Here is a 20,067-nt window from a genome sequence, read left to right as displayed (position 1 = left end):
GGCCGCGGGGCTGACGCCGCTGGGGCCGCCCCGAGGGGGGGGGGGGGGGGGGGGGACGCGCGGAGCCGAGGGGGCCGCGGCGGGGCCGGGCGCGGCCCCGCTGCCGCTGCTCGCTGCCTGCCCGCGCTCTCAGCGCGGCCCGCCGCCTCGGGGAGCCATCTTGCGCCGCCGCTCGGCCCGCCTCCTGCCGCCCGCCCGGCCTGCGCCGCCGCCGCCGCCCGCGGGACGGTTGCCGTGGCAACGCGGCCGCCGCCGGGGCACAAAGGGAAGGAGCCGGGAGCGGAGCCCTCGGGCCCCCCCGGGCGGTCGCGGGGCAGGGGGGCGGCCCCCGGGCCCCCGAGGCGAGGCGAGGCCAGGCCGGGCCGGGCCGGGCGCTGCCCCCCCGTTATCGGCGCTGCCCCGTGAGGGGAGCTGATGGCGGGGCCGCCGGGCACGCCGCGGGCGGCGGGCGGCCTGCGTCCCCTCAGCCCCCTCCTGAGGCACCGCCTCGGAGCTGCACGCACCCGGTACAAAAGAAAGAGCAGTCTTGTCAACAACCACCGCTTTCTTGTGAAAAAACAAACAAACAAACAGCTTTTTAGAGCAGGGTGGAAGGCCAGCGAGTATTTCCAGTAGCGTGACAGCGGGTGCGCGGTCCTGGGCGGAGAAGGGCGCTGTGGAACCCCCCCCTCAGAGCTGTTCAGGCACAAGAAGTTTCAACCAGCCCGGCTGCCATCGGCTTTCGCTGCCCACGACTGTAAATCCTAGGAGTAAAACCATTTGAGTGAAAAGAGAGCATCACGCCCGGTGTGACGCTATGCCACAGTTCGCGTGTTTAGCCCGAAAACAAATGCTTAAAGCAGCAGTTAGCACCCGGCAGACCTTCCCCAGCATCCGGACGGTCAGAGCTGCACGACGCGATGGCTCCCGACCTGTCGGCATCGCTTCGCCATGCAGGCACAGCCGGCGTGTGCTGAGAATTCAAATCCAGCCCGGGCGTGAGCAACACAAAAAGTTTCCCCAAAGCCAGTTAATTACAGCTGTGCAGATCCCACAGCCCTCAGGGGAAGCGTGGAGGCAGCGGTGAGGGCACTGAGGAGCAGCGGGCAGCCTGCGGGACCTGTGCCGGGACCTGCAATACGTTTTCTTTCAAGGAGGTGACATAAAGGTCTGTCTGAAGTATCAATGCTTTGTGCAGTGAGGCACACGTGGTTTTGTCACTCTAAATTCTACCTAGCCCATTTGTAGAGAGCAAAAGGGAGAGATTTTGTAGGAAAGATGTCAAGATCTTTGAATCTTGCTTTAAAGGTCATTTGAGGGCAGTCAAAATATTTGAAAACGTGTTTTTTTGGTGATATACTTTGCTTATCGTGCAAAGTTTTGGTTTTTTTTTAAATAAACATTTCATCTCAACGCAGTCATTTCCTCCCTTTTATTTCTTCCCAAATGAATAGTAGTAGCACGACAGACCTGATTTCATAAAACTTTAATTTTGTAAGTATAACGTGTGAAAGTTTGTTGAGCAGCTGGGCTACTGAGAAATAATGAGATTAAAATAGATGGAAAATGGTTTGGAAGAAGCAACACAAATAATCTTTGCCATTCTGCCTCCACAATTCAATCTTTGTATGCACAGAGTGTTTTGCTTTCCTTATTTTTGAAAGGAGTTAAACCTTCATACTTTTTTTTTTTTCCTACATTTCCTGGAATTAAATAGCAAGCTTTCATGTTAATTTCCCTGAATTAGATAACCAGCTTTTATTCTTCTACTACTCCAAAATCTTTATCGCTATCTTGTTTACATTAGAAATGTTTTCTTGTCCAGAGAAAGTAATACTGTTTTTCATAATAAGCGTTATCAATACTGCAGTTGTTAAGGTCAGCCCGAGTAATTTGATCAGTCATTTCAATTGTCTAATCAAGTCTTTGGTATTAATGCAGTTATGGCTAAGATTTAAGGAAGTGTGTTGGTCATTCCACACTTAGTTGCTATCATCATATTTTACTGTGCCAGGAAGAGTTCTGCAGCTGATCTGAGTTTTCAAAACAAATTGAGCTGGATCATTATTTCTTATTAAATTATTTGCATGGCTCAGGAGCGTGCTTTGGCGTGCAAAGAACAGCAGCGGCTTTGGAAGGGACTTTGCGGTCAGCCTCGTACCCAGAGCTCTCCGCCTGCCCTGGTAGGTGGTGGCACGGGCGGCGTGCACACAACGCTGTCCTAAAACTACATCATGCCTCACCAGGCCAGCACATCTTAGCGCACCCGTAATAAAGTTTTAACAACTCTGGGGATTTCGTTAGAGAGCTGGAGCTCAACTCACTCACTGTCTGCCGCTGGGGTGAGGAGGGGAGGAAACGCTGAAGCGACCCGCACAAGGCCCCCTCCTGCTGCCGCCCAGCCCCAACGCTGCGGCTGCTCCCTCACACAGAAGAGGACCCAGTTTGGCACTACCGAGTAGTTCGCCACTGATTTAAAGGGAAGCAGTGACGACCTGGGTGTTCTGTTCCCCTCGATCTGCAGCCCTTGAAGAGCCCTCCTTTTAAAAACTGGTTTGTTAGCATCGCTTCCCATGGGAAAAGCATTGTTACACTTGCCACCTGGTAGGAGTGTTCTGGGGTGTATTTACTGAGATTGTACCTAAGAATAAAGCCTGCAGAAGAGTAATAGAGATGTGAGATGCTATCCTCTGGTCTGCTCGTTGTCTTTCAGTTGGTTTCTTGCCTTGTCCCCTAAGCCTCATGGCTCTTTAAATCCCACGGGCAGTTTCTACTGCTTCACTCTCCGTGTTAAATTTCCTTCCTGGGATTTAGGGCTGGTTTCCAGTGTTTAGATCTTCATCTTGGCCCCTGTCCTTGTGCCCCCTCACTTTCGATACTGAGCACAGAGCGCAGTGGCCCGCTACCCACTGCGGTCTTCCTTTGATCCATCACCTTGTCTGAGGGTCTGGTACAAAATTGCTTCTAATTACCAGACATTTATTCTTCAAACCTTAACTAATTCACTAATCATATGTTGATAAATGAGATTTTAAAATTAATTACTGACATTTATAAAGATTTATACACAACTGTAAAGAAAGGTTTCCAGTTTGTAAATACAATATTGTGTGAAGGAAAAAAAAAACATAAATTAAAGCTGTCCAGTATTAATGGGAAACAGTAAAAATGAAGACGCGGTGAAATGTTACCTGAATAGGGGTAGCATCTCATCACAGTTACTGTCTTCGTGCAACAGACCCCCTTGACAGCAGGAAAACAGCTCCGTAGAAGCCTTGTCATGTGCAGAATTTAATTTAGCTTCTAATGTGTAATTGCTGGGAGTGCCTGGAGCAGGCGGGGAGCAGCCAGCGGCTGCGTTACTGAGCGCCTTCCCAGTTCCTCTTATTTGCAACGCAACATTTACTCCTTGGAAGACAGTGAGGCAGATTTCTACCACTTGCTCGGTAAGATAAATTCAATTGTTCTATCTAATTTAAAAGTCATCAATAAAAAGTTGGAAGACTGACTACCAAGCTTTCTTAAGCTTTCTAGTTAAAATTAATGTTTGTGTAAGCGACAGCTACTTCGACGTAACATCAAGCCTATCGCCAAGTACAGAACTGGCATTGCACGTTACCAGCATTTTTATGCCACTGTTGTTCATTACTAATGGCAAAGTCGTTTAAACCTAACATTATCCAGCACTGTACAGGCACACAGGGAGGCAGAATCCCTGCGCCAAGTACAGCAGCCACAAGCAACCTTTGCAAACCAGACGTGTTCGGCGCCCTGCTCGGATTTGCGCCAGTCTGTAGATTTCTGCGGCAATAAAATCTTTTTTCCTTTTTAAGCTGTCAAGATATTTTTTCTTTTATCTGCAGGGTGCAGACGAGCAAAGTAACAGTTACAGGGAGAAACCTGCTCGTTGAATTTGATGATCATTGCCAAGGAAAGCAAGATACGTGCACCATATCCACCGTTCTTTCTGTTTTAAATCACAACCACAACATTATAAAATCACTTCTGGCATCCTGTCCTAATCAGTAGGCATTGCACTCTATCTTCTAACAACTTTACAGTGGGTGATGTACTTCAGTGAAGGGAAAAATGGGCTTAACAGGACTGCTTTTGGCTCTCTGGGTCATGAGAAATGTTTAACAGACTAAGTGACATCAGCAACCTTTAGAACTAGATTTTTTTTTTTTTGGTTACCCCAGAAGTGAATGCCCCAAGATCTAAAGGGAAGCAGCACAGGAACATGATCCTAATTTCAAGACTGAACTAAACATCTTAAACTTAACATCTAAACTATTTGCTGTGTTTAGATTGCTGCTATGGGACATCACACCATTTTTGACTGACTTTGACAGCATCAAAGGAAAAAAGCTCACTCTTCTCTATGCTGCCTGAGCAAACCCCTTTTCAAAATAATTCTTAAAGACTTCCACATTACGGCTCCCACTTAATGGGATTTCCAAGGCATCTACACAAATGTGATGAGAAATACATCAAGAAGAGATAATATGGATAGTAAAACTATCTATGGATCTTGAGAAAATCCTATGATCTTAATCTTTGATGTAATTTCCTTTAAAAAGAAAGCCTGCGTCCGAATTCCTCTTCATAGCCAGCTTTTCCCATGCAACAGATGGAAACAGCAACACCTTACAAGAATACCCACCTTTGCCCCCTCTTTGCTCTAACACCGCTGACGCTGGAGCACCAAGGATGCTGGGCTGGCTGGATCTGAAGTATGCCTTCTTTTGCTCTGAATTAGGTGGCTACCTACAGCTTCTCAGATAGGTAATTCTTCCCTGCCATCCAGTTCAAAGGTTGTTTTCATATCAAGAACAACCTCATTCCCACTTTTTCCCCATGCTTTCACCTTCAGTCCATTTGATTTTAAGAGTGCTGTAAGGGTGAAATTAAAGGTGATTGTCATGCATAGGAATTAATGAGGCAGAATCCTAAAATGATCTAAATGTTTTGGGTCTCTCTATTCAATAAGCATCACCCAAACTCCTCGAATACTTTCAAACGTGAATGTAAAAGTACTTCCAATACTACAGCCCTGCAGAAGAAAGATGGCTCTTTCTAAGAGCAGGAGCTGGAAAAGCATTGAAAAACAAAGTGTGCTATATGGAAAGAAAAAACCTCGAGCTACCCAAATTTCTTTTATAATTGCTATTGCATAGATTGCTAGATGTGACCAAAACTAATTGAGACTTCCCTCCCATTAAGCTATGATCTCCCTGCGGGTGTAAGCACACGAACGAGGTGCTGGAGCTCTCACTGGGAAGGCGGTTGCGCAGCGTGTTGGTGCTTGGAGCCCAGAAGGACCGACGGTGGCACTCGGAGCTTCACTCCCACGCCAGTTTCCAGGTGACACTGACAGCAAGCGGTATGAGAACGGGCAAGTGACCAAACTACTTAGAGCTGCTAAATAGTATTTTTATTTGTGGTCTGAATGTACTTTAATGCTAGACCTGCAGCAAGCTTTCTTATTGCTTGTGTGTACACTAAGTTACGTTTTTAAGAGTTCTGCATACAAAACCCACAATATGTTTTTGATTGCTTGCTTTATTAAGTGAAATGAACAGGGTAATTAAAGAAATTCCAGGAAGTTTCTGCTTTCTGTCTCCCAGGGACAAGCTTCAAGTGTCAAAGGAGATAATACTGATGGCTGTAAAACACCCAAGTGTGTTTATATTGCTTCAAAAATGCAGCTTGTAGCTTCTATTTAACTTTCATAATATTTCCTTTTTATACCATGTTTAAAAATACATTTTAAGGCATTAGTTGAAATAGAGCTTATATGTATTTGAAAAAATCTGGTAATCACAATTTAAAAAGCATAAGGCAAGCCATTTGCAAAGCAGTCTTGGGAATAAACTGTTATGAATATAATTTTATCCATAAACACTGAAAATCAAGAACAAGCAAACCATCAGAAAATCTTCAAGATATTTCTAGTCTTGACTTTCAAAACATCTTTAACCCCGAGCAGATGAGCTCCTACTTGACACCATAAACTATGCCACAGAATCAGCAGTGGTCTCAGTGCAGTAAATCAAGACTTCTAGATCCACTGCATGGCTCTGAAGAATTACTAAAGATATTAAACTTTATCATAAGCAACCCAGACCTGCAGTTCTAAAGTGCTGCTGCGTAGAACATCCACAAGGGAGAATTATTTTGTACCAGATCTTCAACTTGCAGCTTTTATTCCCAATAAATTATGAAAAATTCTGATTACTCTTTAACTACTTTAAGACCACATTCTTTAAAATACTTCTTAGTGCAATTATTTGATTTTCTAATACCAGAGCCCTCTAAATTATTTCTACATTCTTAGATAATCTAATATTACCAAAGCCATTCAAAAATAAAAACAGAATGTTTTTAATCAGGGAATTAGTTATCTGGCAGTTCTCATGCATCTTGCTTCTCAGAGCTGCATCGTCTAGGCTACTTAGGGTTCTTTGAAAGAATGTTCAAGCTTAAGAGCACATGGAATGTGTAAGGGTATTTTAAAGCTCAGTAACTTGCTCTGTATGAATAAGGGTGGGTAGGCCCCGGCAAGGCAAAATTCAGCTCCTAATCTGACGCAGTTTTTGTGGTGTTTTAGAAAATGGTCTATATGAGTGAGTATTGAACTTTAGAAATGTTCTGAGAATTTCCTACTCTATTGAGATATGCAATCTAGTTGTCAAGTGGAAACATACAACAGCCCTTGTAGAATGAACTTTAATGGGGTGAAGATGCTCCTAAGTTCAAATCTCAGAGTGTTTGGATAGCAAAAGCCTTAGATAACTAATTTGTAGTTCAGCCGTGTTTCCCATACCTTCTGCCAGGAAGACTTTCGAAGGAGAATATAAAATCTTTCAAACTGAGCGAGCAAGCATATGCACTGCTGGTACCGTTCAGCTTTACTGCACTTATCACAGCCAGCTCTGCAAGCACTCAGGTAACAGCAGCAGAGCACAAAGAGAAGCACGGAGTAACACTGGAAATAGCTTTCAAGACCAGCATTAGCTCTTCAGGATCACAGGGAGATGACATTAACCAAAGCAACTTCAAAGAGCTGAAATAGATTAAAGTTTTTCTCTTAATGATTTTAAAGTGTTATTGAAGGGATCAATAGCTTTTCCTGTTAAACAAACAAGCTGTTTAAATCAAGTATTCCTGGAGAGGAGACAAACCACCCTTGGAAGTAATAGTGGGATTTAATTAGGATTTGAGATTTTCACTGTTCATTAATTGATCTGCCAGTCTCAAAATAGTTCTAGTGAAGGCGAGTTTACAGCAATGATTCCTTATGAAAGGACAGGATTACCTGATCCCTTCTAAGCCCTTTTATCTGTGCCAAAAGGCATGATTTATCATGTGCTTTCCATAGAGAGAAACTTTGCTGTAACTGATGCCACCGTTTTGCTGGGGAGAGGAGGGCAGAGAAAGGGGAGAAAAGAGTGTTATTTCCCCGTCCTTTAACAATAAAACAGTTGCATCCCTTGACTGCGAACATTTCGCTCATTGTCAACTAAGACATGTGAAAAGCCCCTCACAAAGCAGAACTAAATTAACAGATATCCAGGTCCTAAATTGGCAGTGCCAGAGACAATTACTAAGACTTGGTGTGTTATTGATTCTCTTTATAGGACTATAAAATGTATCAGTTACTTGGACAACTCTATACAACATGAGGAAAGCGTGGTTGTTGTTAGATGCAAGAACAGCTGGCTATTGCCATGACAATCTGTGCGTTACCAGAATTGCAAAAGAACGTGAGGATTTCTGTTCCAAGGCGTCAAAGCAACGCACTATGCTACAAGCAAGCCCTGTAACTAGCATCCGTCCCTGTAAACTGATCCACCTTGCTCTTTCAAGGAGGTGGAATTGTGCTGGAAGTCTGATCCTTATATCCAAGGTACGCCCCGTGGGGACCAATGCAACCAAGTAATGCCCACCCCAGCACTGCAGGTGGCAGCTGAATCAAGTTCAGCTCTGCAGCTGAAGCTCTCCGGACCTTTGCACTGCAATTGCAAAGCTCATGTGGGTGGAAGGTGTGGTATGGGGCTGGGACAGACCCCTCGGAGCTGAGGACTTTGACTCTCGTCAGCTGTTACTGCCAGGAGCCAAGAAAATGCCATGTGCCTGCTTTTTCTAACACAGTTTGCTTTGTACCTGAAAAATCTTCACCAAAGAAGGAGGAGAGAAATAGAGACAAGAAGTGTGCCCGTACAGGCAGGGAATAGGAGGGAAAGGTAGGACCCCCCCCCCCCCCCCCTTTCTAATGCTGAAATCCTGGTTCTTCCTCCACCCCATCGCCTATAAATGACCTCCCATTTCCCACACGGAGATCCTGAGCCCTCAGTTCTCTCCAGCTCTGTCATCCCCAGGCACCGCTCCTCTGGCACGCCAGGAATTCTGACCCCATACCTGGGTGATGGTCATATTGATTGGTGAGGAGAACTAAAACACACAGCAGGCACTAGCACTTCTGTTGGCAGGCCTAAAGAAGCTCATCTCCCACCTCAGTTTGTGCCTTTCGCGCTGTTGGGGCTGTTTTCTCTTCTGAACCCACTTTGGCATTCATGTGGCTCACGAGGTGAGGTCTGAGGTTTTCCCCGAATTCAGCAGCCGTTCGGTGTACTGCTGGGCTGGGATGCTGACCACAGGCAGCAAGAGGTCACCGTGTGTCTACAGGCTCCTCGCAAAGGCAACCCTGCCACCACAGTCACTTAGTTTCGCTCTTTGTTAGGAAATTCCTAAACTGCAGCTGGGTTAACCCCAGGCAGGACAGAGTTCCTCACACAGGGGGTGGAGAGGATGAGATGCAGCTGGCTGGCTCCTCTTACAGCTGTGCATGTGGCAGTTTTAATTTAAGCAAAATCAGAGGTCAGCTTGCACAATGGGTCTTGTGATCTGCATATCACTACACGAACCTCAGGCCTGTGGCTACATCCAGGACGCACTGCTAACAGGAATTTTGGGCAAAGTAGGGTTGGTGGGGCAGATGCTGTGAGCATCTTGTGTTGAGACAGGGTAGTGTGAACCAGTAGATGGAGAAATTCAAACTGGAAAAAAACAGATGCATTAGCAAAAGCAGAACCCGCCCCAGTCACAATGAAGCACAAAACCACTGGCAGATGAAAGACTGCAGCTCTGTCTTCAGTCAGCTCTGCTTCTAACATGGGAGTACTCCCATCAATGGGCTCAAACCACAGGCAGGGTATGACTGCTGGGTCCAACCTCCAGCTCACATTCACAAATGCATTTAAATATAATTTCAGGGAAAAAAAAAGTATTATTTTTTCATGCTGTGCAAGCAAAGCCTGCTATTCAACTCCAGCAGTTAGCTCACAGCAGCAACAGCTTCCAGGAGTGTATTTGAGAGGCTAAATTTCAATTTTGATGTGTTTTAAAGCTTATATTCTCTAAGGAGCCAAGTAGGCAAATTGTGCTATGAAGGGGCTCGTACAACTAGCTAAGAGGGAACAGTTTCCCCTTACCTCCTTTGGGAATGAAGAACCAGAGGGAAAAGCCCCCTACCAGCAGAGGGACAGGTGAGCGTGGAGTCGGCAAAGGCAGCTTTCAGCTTCTCTTCATACAGCATCAGCCAAATTAATGTTTTGTCTGCTACTAGTTAACAGCGAGATGCAGCCTGCCAGCTACGTCTGAAAGTTTGTCCAGCCCCTAGCAGGGGAAAGCCCGGCTGCCTGCACCAGGAGCAGAGGAAGGGAGGGAGTTTTCAGCAGCGCAGCCCAACGGGGGATGCAGGCGCAGACTCATGGGAGCTGCGCCTTTCCCCAGCCTCTCCATCTTCCTCTCTCAAGCGCTTTTACAGCTCAATGTGCTGTAAAATGCAGGAGATCAGCAAAAATACCTACACATTTTATGATAATGTAAAGAATGTACTTGCTCAAAACATTTAGCAGTTACCACTAGATGGCATTTCGTTCCTGAGAAACTGGAAACTCCCAGATTTTGAATTACTTGTTACAGACAGCAGGAAATAGTATAAAATGGAATTACCTCACTCCGTTAATAATTCATTATCCATTGTCTTGTATAAGCAAGACATCACTAACACAAGATAATTTTACTTGCCAACTTATAAATCCCCTTTGTTTAACTATAGATTGCAACTCCTCTCTCCAGCCCCCTGCTCGGTAGGCAGGGAGCTGAGCTGCAGTCAGCACTTACCAGTCTTCTTCACATTTTTAAATGAAAGACAAATGTAAGCCAGTTCACAGACTTGGAGTGTGCCATGGACAACTGCCAGAAATGCTTTGCTCCAGTAACTGTGCACTGTATTTCCTGTGCTATTTTTGGATAAACCCTCAATACAGACTGCAGTAGAAAAAGTAATTCCCATTCAGGACTAGAGCTGTTACAAGCCCCAGTTATGGATATTATACTTTGTGCCAGGACATTTTAATTTCAACATGTACAAGCAAGCTGTGATGTACACGATGACATTTCCATTCTTTGTCTCCGCATGGTACAACACACCATACTCCGAGGTGCAATCAAGTTCTACTTTGCACACCCTGGAGTTGTACGGAGGCGTCTTGTTTAGCGTCTGCAAGCTGCTCAGTACTGGATGAGAACAAAACAAGCAAGAGGATTTCCCTTACTGTGCAGCAAAATGGAAGACTGAGAGGTGAACTATTAACTTCTAAGGAGTAAGGGACTAGAGCACAGTTAATTTTTACTTATGGAAAGTCAAAACAGCTCCAATAAACGTACTTATTTAATTTTGCATTTATACAAATCTACATATGTGGATATTTTTTTCTCATTAGATGATCGTTAAGTACCACTGCTCCAAGTATATAGGAACCTGGTCAACAGTTCATCAGAGCAAAATTAACAATCTGAATATCAACGTAACACCCAGCACTTTTATGAGAAAACGTGTGAAAACCATCCATGTAAGAATGATTAAAAATACCATTATTTCCATTTTCTAAGGAGTACTGCAGGGTCAAAAATGGGATTGCACACTGACAGGGTGATCTGCATTAGCATACTTGCATACAAGAGGCACAAGCTGTGCTACTTGCAGCTAAATGCTGAAGACTAGAGACTTGCATGTCTAGAGAAGCTGTTTTGAGATGGCTCTTGCACCATTACAGAGATGACAAGACTAGAAAATGTATTTGCATCCTATTTAAGCTTCTTTGTTTATGGTTTACTGCTCTGTGCCAACTTTGTACACTTTTGTGAAATACTTGCGCAGTGCTGCAGATCAGTGGCACAGGACTTAGCTTGAACTAAAAGCTTTTTCTTGGTACATGTTGTGAGATGGACAACTGAAATTGTAGGTTTTTTTGTTTCTGTTTTTGTTTTTTTTTTAAGAAGTTATTTTCAAGTTATTGTTATCCCAAGTACCTTGATTCTGATCATTGTGAAACCAAACAAGAGGATTCAGTATGAAGGCCAGCACACTGACAGCGCTTTAGGAAGGTCAGAAAAACTTTGGAGAAGATTCTCAGGAAGTCTTCACCCCTACCTTTGCAGTGCAGCACAAGCACTGCTGGAGGAGAGCCATTCGATGACGACGCAGAACCCGCAAAGGAAAGAAATGCAGCACGGGACAGGAACAGGAGGGCTGCTGCTGGAAGCCCAGAACTAGCTAGGCTGCAATGAGTTACCAGGCAAAATTAGGAGAAAAAAAAATAATTTTCTGGATACAAAGCATTTTAAGCAAAAAGCAATCCCCAAACCAAACTTTTTATTGACTACATAAAGCGTTGTAAAGACCAAAGCCTAGGTTCTCCACACTGTAAAGACCTGCTTAGGCACGTCTTACATCCTTCTGCTTACGCCCATTGTCCCTCCCCAAGGCTGTGCATCTGCCCCATGGAATTGCCTTCTGGTCAGCACAGTTCCTAGTCCCATTTCTGCAGTTAACTTCATTTTCCACTGGCATTCTGAAAGAAAAGCCAGCCCAAAAAATTCCCAGACAAAACCCAAAAGATACTCCACATATGCTCTGTGAAAAACAAGTGAGGTTCCTGTGTAATGTAAAACTGCATACCAACATGCTTCAGAGAAACACTTAACTCTCAGGTGTTTTTTGATATATACTTAATGTATCTAAAGTATACGTCTCACACCAATGTCTCCTGCTGTTAACAGCTCTTCAGCTCCACTGGCAACAGCCACAGTAATTGCTGCTTGCCACGGACAAGGGTCTGGATGGCTGTGGCTAGATCAGGTGAGTTCTCCATACCTTTCAGGGTGGAGCCTTATGGCAGCATTCAGAGAACCCACGAACACTAGTATCATGGATTTTTGAGCAGCTGAAGATCTGAATTGAGAAAATATTCAGGAAAAAGCTTCCCTGTTAGGCTAAGCTACTGCAAGGTGCTAGGTATGACAATGACTTCAGAGGAACAATTTCAGCCTTGGAAAGATGCAATGTTGGGTTACAAGAAAAAAAAAAAAAAAGACACACGATCAGTAGGTCACAATACACAGAAATAGTCATTTACACTCACGTTTCCTTTGACTAAATTATTGTTTACCAGCAAGACAGAAGCATAGATGGTGATTAGCAGCCAGCTAAATCAGATTCTGTTCTCCTATTTGGGAAAGCCTGATTACAGAAGGTGCTTTAAGTTTAATATTTTAAGATAATGATGTACTACAGAATTTTAAGTGTCTTTTTGGTTTAGTAAGTATATATTTTTTTTGTTGTTGTTGTTTTTAAATTTAGCTTAATACTATTATTCTCAAGAAACATGAGCTGGACTGAAATAAATCAGCAGACATCAAAACTAAAGTTTACATTCTCCAAAGCTGTGTGTTTATGCCAGTTTAACTATGTCAAAGTAGCGACGCTTTCTTAGGTAGACAAGATCCACGGTATCTTAAGCTCTTAGTGCCTGGCATATTTTAACAGCCATTTCTGTTCTGTGGGTGTGTGTACGCTTATCTGATAGGTGAACACATCAGGAAAAAAAAAAAGTAGAAATAAATATACTTGCATAATCACAAGACTTTTATGATTAAATATTAATTCTCAGATTAAATTCTGCTATATGTAGTTTATTTTAAAACTTAAGAACCTTCTCTCTCTTCTTCCCCCAAAATGAATAGGAAAAAAAAGTGCTTGGAAAAACATGCACCATTATAAAAATGATTTACAGTAGACGGACAGAGACTTTGAGTAAGATTTAAACTGGATCAAGTTTACCTGTCTTGTTATTCTACTGACAGCCATGCAATCAGATTGCAACTAACCCCCTGCCTAGGAAATGGGAAGCTCTGAAGGTAGTTGCACTTTGCACAATTATGAAGCCATCAGCATACAACCTGTGCTCCCTAGTAGTGCTCCTGACTTCTGCAGAGCATCTCTAACTTCTTGAAGTAAAGGCTGCCATAAAAAGCAAATATAACCAGGGAGAAAGCAACATGCGAAACCATGACATTCCACACTAAATACATATATACACTTTCCTGGGCTCACCAAACAGAAAAATATTTTGGAGAGGAAGCAATTGAAGAACAAGAGAGGTCATGATCTTAAATTTTGGGAGAAAAAAAAAAGTCACATTAAAAGCTGGAGTTAAAAGGACGAGAAACTTTTTTTTTTTTTTAATAAAAAGATTTTTGTCATCTAGACCTACCCCTACACAGTGTTATATAAGACAGGTTAAATAAATCATACCTGTACCACTGTTGGCACAGTGGTTAAAAATAAATGTAAAGAAAATACTACTCTAAGGTATCTTACACTTACTGCTCTGCAATGTAAATGAGTGCAGTTCAAATTATTTCTCCACTGAGGGAGGCAACAGGCAGCACATAAATGCAAACAACCTTCATTAGACACATTGTCATGAGTATATTAATCATGTCAAGAAGCATTGCTGGAGTTTCCTTCAGCATAATTTAACATACCTTACTTTATTAGGATGCACTTAATTTCACTATGTTTTCCCCTCATTATCATTTATGATGACCAATTAAAATGTTTGTGTCTGTCTCTAAGCAAATTACTTCTGTAATTCCAGTAGCTGAAATCACCACTCATCCAACACTTGTCATCTAGTTCCATCAGTGTAATATCTTCATATCTTTATTTGCCCAGCCTATATTAGCATTTTAAAGAGAAAAAGCTTACTTGGATTGGATATTTACATATAAAATGATTTTTTTTTTTTTTTTTTTTACAGTGGGGACGGTTGGTTGTTTTCTTCCCCTGCTGCCCTGTTATGTAGCCTTCAAGCCTTTTTCCTCAAAATGACAAGCATAACTCATATAGTTAGGAAAAGAAAATAATGAAGGAACAGTGCTTGGGCACTATTCCTATATTGAGCTTACAGTTGCATGCAGTTTAAATTTAATTTCCTTTGGTCAATACATGCAATAATTGCATGTACACAGCAACTTTACCTCCTTTTTCCCCAAAAATCCTCCACATCAGAGTCTAGCCAAGAGCTTTTCAAACGATAACAGGATATAGCGCCTCACAGATCATGCTTTCTACATTTGTAAGGCCAAACTACTTTTAATATTCTAACAAACATGAGGGCATGATTTCTTCTCAACCTTTCACAACAAAACTACGAGCAGTTCATCTGACTGCATCTGTAATTTCCTAGCTTCATCTATATTAATTTGAGGTTAAGATACTTTGAAAGTTAGCTGGAAATGTTGATTACACACAACACTTTTGCTGTGGCACTCACTGTAATCAGAAAAGGCTGAGCAAAGCTTGTGATCACCAAGCTGTCTGTGAACTCCTTCTGTGGATCACCTTAGGCTCCCGGACCTGAAGACCCATGGCTAACTCCCCAGAAGGTGCTGCATCTCAACTGCAGAGCAATGGGATTAGGCTTAATTTCTAAAGAATCATACGTGTTTTTACACACATAATGTTATTTTTTATATTATAGTAATGACTTCCAGAAAAATGCTGATAATGGCAATGATGAAGAAAGAAGTCCGAAGACAGCGCTGCCTTTTAGAACAATTATAATTTCATTAAAATAGGAACATAACTTAAAGATAGATTTTATTCTCTTTGATGATTTACTCATGCAAACTGCACATAAAAGAAAACAGTACAGTTTGTGAAACATGTCCAATGTAAAGACCCAAAATGCTAAGTACAGAAGTAGTGTGACATACGTCTCGAAACGGAATCCATGGTAGTACGACTAATAACTTTTCTCTATTTGCTGAACACAGATTTTAATGGTTCTTTTTCCAGCCCCACTGTTAAAGTCATTAACTGTTTACACGTCTCCTATACACTTATGTACTTATTATACAAGCGCGACAGCTTTGTTATAAAAAAAAAAAACTCCACTTATATAAATATGGTTTAAAAAGCCTTTGTGTTTAGGAGAGCAAATTATAGCATAATCAATGAGGCCTTATCTAGTCCACCAAAACTACAATGAAAAGTGACTGTATAGCTTTCTTGCAGAATTCACATTTTGTGCCTTTGCAATTAATTTCCTTCTCACAAGATGTCCATTGTATTCTACCATCCCCAAAACACTCAAGAAGTGTTATTTTTTTTTCTTTGAAATTGGGAACATAAGACTTTAAAAGACACGAGGTTATCAACTCAACTTTGTTTTAAAATACAAAATATTTAGAATCCTTATTATTTGCATGCTTAAAGCCCTGCAATGATACACATATGACCTAGATATTTCTTTGTCCAGTTTTCATTATAGCATGGTTGTATATATATTGTAGAAATTATGATTTTTCCTGTGGATCAATTACATTTTTTAGATTTAAAATTGAATCAAATAGAAATTTGATGGCACTGACACTTAAAAACACATAGTATAGTGTGGAGAAGGAAGAGCAAATGAACTACACAACCCATTATAAATGCATTAAATCTTTGTTATATACATAATGGAATCCTGCTTTACTGCCAGTTGCTACTATGCATCTGTTTTTGCTATTATACAAAGTTTTCCGACCCGAAAGCACACATCTAATTTTTTTTAAACAACTTAATCTATTGTAAAATATTGTACTGTATTTTGAACATGAGTACAGAATCAAAATAGATAATGGCACATTTAAAAAACTCAATATCCTACAGATGATTGGATAATGAGAAAAAGTGTACCTACAATCATTTCATCAGAAACAAACTACATCATGGAATGTTAGTTATCCAAGTTCGCACAGTAAATAACATTTTAAAACTGCAATCACCTATCAGCCAGCATCACATTGAAGGCATCTTTAAACATTCAAGCAAAAGACTGCTGGCATTAACTACTGAACCATTCTCACGCACACACCACACACACCACATTATAATTACATTGTTTCCAAGATACGGTAGATACTGATTTTTTTTTCCACAAGAAAGGTATCAAAATTTTTGCTACTAAAAGATGACAGTGCTTACACAAGAATTAAGTACAAGTTAGCTTGCAAATACAAGACAATGACAAAAAAAAGTCTTGAGTTGTCTGAAGAAGGATTTTAGGCTTTTCTGGCATCCAAAACCATGAGTAAACTCAGTCTGCAACTCAAAAATCCACAAAATATCAACCTACCTTGGAATACTAAGTATTCCGTATTTGATAACCCTGTATTTTACAATATGCTTGCTTACTGGTTTCAGCCTAGCAACAAAGGGTAGTTACAGATATCTAGCTAACTGGAGAAATAAAGCTCTCCTCCTCCCCTAATGAAAGTGTTGGAGGAGGAAAAATAACCTGACATCAATTTAAAAAAAAAAAAGGAAAAAAAATCTATTTAGTAATGATCCTCACCTAGGATAGGTATGTGCATAAGAGTACTGTATCTCATATACTGTACTGGCCCTATTAAACAAATTAAAAACCCCAACGGTTAAAAAGTCAACCAAAATGCTATACATAAAACAACCCAAACATTTTTCTCCCAATGTTCTTCCTCTCATAATGTGCAAAACAACAAAAAGGCAAAAAGAATAAAAGCAAATTTACTGTTACTGTCTTTCTCTTGCCTAGTGCTTTATGACCTTGCTAGCATTGCAAAGTCAATAGGGACTATGCAGAACTTTGGTATAAAATGTCACATAATATTACTATCACAGTCTGGGGGATGACCTTTAGTATTTCACCCCAATGTTTGTTGAAATAATACCAAATTAAAAATGAAATAAACCACATTGTACTGTACACACACTTTACACATTAAGCACAAAAAATAACTAGTAAACCTAATACTTCAAAAAAAAAAGTCTTTGCAAAGAGACTAGTAACTGGTGTTCTGTCTCACCTTCACCTGCCAATTGTTAAAGCCAAATTTGGGTTTGATTTTTAAAAATGACTAATTTTAAGCTACAATTTCTCCTAGAAGGAGACTGGTCTTTTGTTGATTTCCCTTTAAAGTCACAAACGTATATCTAAGAAACTGATGCAATGCAAGTTTTTAATCAACTTCCTGACGGCTGCGACTGGGAGGGAGGCGCCATGACGATCTGGGAAAGCACTGGCTCTGTGCTCTGGTCCGCCATCTGGGTGAGAACGGAGGTGGCCACCGCTTCGGCCTTGGAAGTGGAGCTTACGCCGTTGGAGGTGCTGACAGAACTGTGCTGAATAGCTTCCGTGTGTGGACTGCTTGGCACCGATATGTCTTCTGAACTGTCATCTTTATCTGCAGCTTAAGAAGAAAGAGTTATTTATTTTTGCCCCCTCACGATGCATACTACTTCCAACGTAACAGCAATCACCTCCCAAATAATTCAAATTCACAGTATGACGTAGTGCAGCAAATTGCAAAACAATCTTACTTTCTTTTTTTTTTTGATAAAACACTACTTCATAAGCAAAAATATGGATTGCATTATGGGGTATTCAGGAAACAAGAACATTTTCACATTGTCAAAATCACGACTAATATTGTCTGATGTCCCCCCCTAGTACATCAGTAAATCAGCTGATGGGTGCGACGCCTAATTCTAGTGATGAACGCTCATGCCAATAAGCAATATTTATAGATTAAAAATACTACCAGATCTCCTAGTGCTATATGAATTCGCTTTAGATTTTTAACAAGTGCTACTTACTGCATTTGCTTAGTAATCAAACAAGAGGCTAATTCTATGTTCAATAATACTTGAGATTGCGAATACCATCTCTGGAAAAAAATGTCATTTATAGCATTGTATTAGTTGGACAATACTTCCACAAGTTTTCAACCCACATTCTTGTAACACAGTAAAAGTTCAGTAACTTCTTTAGTATACAAATATCGTTTAATAAAATTTAAAATTATTTTTAAGATCAAAGTTGTAATATCTTTAAGAAGGTGTTCTCCACAAAACTGAGGTGAATTAGCCCTTCAGTTGCATCATGTTTTCTCATGACAAGAGTTAAAACAGATAAAAAAAATTATTACTCTACAAAATTAGAATATACAAAATTAGCATAATTTAAAATGTCTGTCACACAAACATCCTAGCCACGCTAGCACATTCCAGTCATCTTTTTTGCCCACCCTGAGAACTGCAAAAGCTAGCCAAGGCATTATGCAAACACTGACAAGCAGAACTCTGAATTAAAGACTAAAAAGCAGAAAGAAATACACCGTTTTTCAATCAAAATTAAGTCTGAACACCTAATTTAATTATAAGTTTTCTGTATCGCTTTATGCTACTTAGTGTTTTTCAAGGCAGTGTATAAAACTTTTGTGAAAAATACTTAAACCAAATATATAGATGGAAGATGAAGTCCTTTTTAAAACACCACTGTCCACTGTGTAATACAACAACGTAGAAAGAGACACACAGACATAGCCAGGAGACGCACAAACCATTTCTGGTGACATAGCAATAGAACACAGCTTGGAACACTACACTTGTCACTATGCGGCAATGGAAGACTATACTAGTCTTTGCAAACCCTTTCAGGTTTGCTTGAGATTGGCCTACAAGTTCAAGTTATCCAGAGAAGAAGAGAAGGGAAAGGATGACACTAACACTAAAAGCTATCATAGCCTCATTTCCATACAAAACCAGGCTAATAGCAGTAACTGAACTGCATACAAAGCAAGAAAATACAATGATGAAATGAAGTTTATGATGTACTGAGGTTTGTAAGTCATACTATAAAATTCACTCAAGTCCACAACATAAAGATCTTCGAAGCAACCCCACGTATACTAAGAACCCACTCCTCATCATAGCCTGAAAGTAACAGTTCTATTATTGACTGTTTCTGGAAAAGAACGGTAAGGTCAAAGAGGATGTGTTAGTCAGTGAAACTGCATATTTCTTTCGAAGGACTACTGCCTAGATGGACAAGGTAACAATTTCTCTTATAGCCCTACTACAAGGGCAAGTACACAATCATTTGAAAGCATCATACTATTCTTATCCACAAGGCTAGCTATTTTCCAGATTTATTTATTTTTTTCTCCCAAAAAAGAGATCTTTCAAACTTCATATGCGTTAGATAGATGATATTGAGCTAGGTCTGCTGACAATTACCAAACCTTAAGATTACATAGCAACTGAATACAGCAAGAAGAAAACTAAAGTACTTCTGAAATATGTTTGTAATCCTTAGTAGGATTTGTCCATTCAAGAACAGAAAGAATATAAATGAGTGCCAATTCAGCTCACATTATTCAATAGGATTTCACGTTTGCTACACTTCTACTGAGACCTGCAGGATCTGATGTGAAAATAAATAAAAAGGAACACAAGCAAACTTTCTTAAAAACAGAAGAACTCTAGTGCCACTTCCTGAAAAATACTGAATCACTATGAGAGCAGCATATTCTTCCCCTAAGACAGAAAGAAAAAGTACTGAGTGGGAAATCGTGTATCAAACAGTCTCCCCACTATCACATCTTTTCCTCCTCTTCAATGCTGTTCTCCTATGAATCTCAACCTAGCTGTTTTTTGCTGTTTGTTTTTTTTTTCCCCGATTCTTGTTGGCCATATCATCCTTATCCTCAAGAAAAAGATGAGATTTAAACGCTGTAAGCCAGAGACAGAGAGGAAGTAGTAGATCACCTTTCAGCCAGAGAAGGAAGATCTTCCATTATTCTATATCCTTCAACATATACATTATTACCGCAAAAGAAATTTTTGTAATAACATCACAATGACAAAAA

The 20,067-nt window shown here is 41.0% G+C and overlaps 1 protein-coding gene and 1 long non-coding RNA gene across 6 annotated transcripts in view; one reads left to right on the top strand and one right to left on the bottom strand.

The window, feature by feature from the left end:
• Positions 1–40: 40 nt before the first annotated feature.
• Positions 41–13,004, top strand: LOC106030017 (uncharacterized). 2 transcript variants are annotated; one of them, XR_010832483.1, is made up of 4 exons: positions 41–1,147; positions 2,076–4,764; positions 5,203–5,343; positions 7,620–13,004. It is a non-coding gene; the product is annotated as an uncharacterized lncRNA (long non-coding RNA). The 2 variants fall into 2 exon arrangements; XR_010832482.1 differs by having other exon boundaries at positions 5,203–13,004.
• Positions 13,005–14,975: 1,971 nt separating this feature from the next.
• Positions 14,976–20,067, bottom strand: part of ATF2 (activating transcription factor 2) — a 52,129-nt gene continuing 47,037 nt past the window's right edge. For 3 of the 4 annotated variants that reach the window (XM_066999783.1, XM_066999781.1, XM_066999780.1), the window contains one exon: positions 14,976–17,607. In XM_066999783.1, the coding sequence (XP_066855884.1) occupies positions 17,381–17,607 (227 nt within the window). In that variant the 3' untranslated portion in view covers positions 14,976–17,380. The remainder of the gene's footprint in view (positions 17,608–20,067) is intronic. The other variant, XM_066999782.1, reaches the window with a different exon arrangement.

Source organism: Anser cygnoides, chromosome 6 (genome assembly GCF_040182565.1).
Source record: "Anser cygnoides isolate HZ-2024a breed goose chromosome 6, Taihu_goose_T2T_genome, whole genome shotgun sequence".
NCBI lineage: Eukaryota > Metazoa > Chordata > Aves > Anseriformes > Anatidae > Anser > Anser cygnoides.
This window is presented reverse-complemented; position numbering and strand designations above follow the sequence as displayed.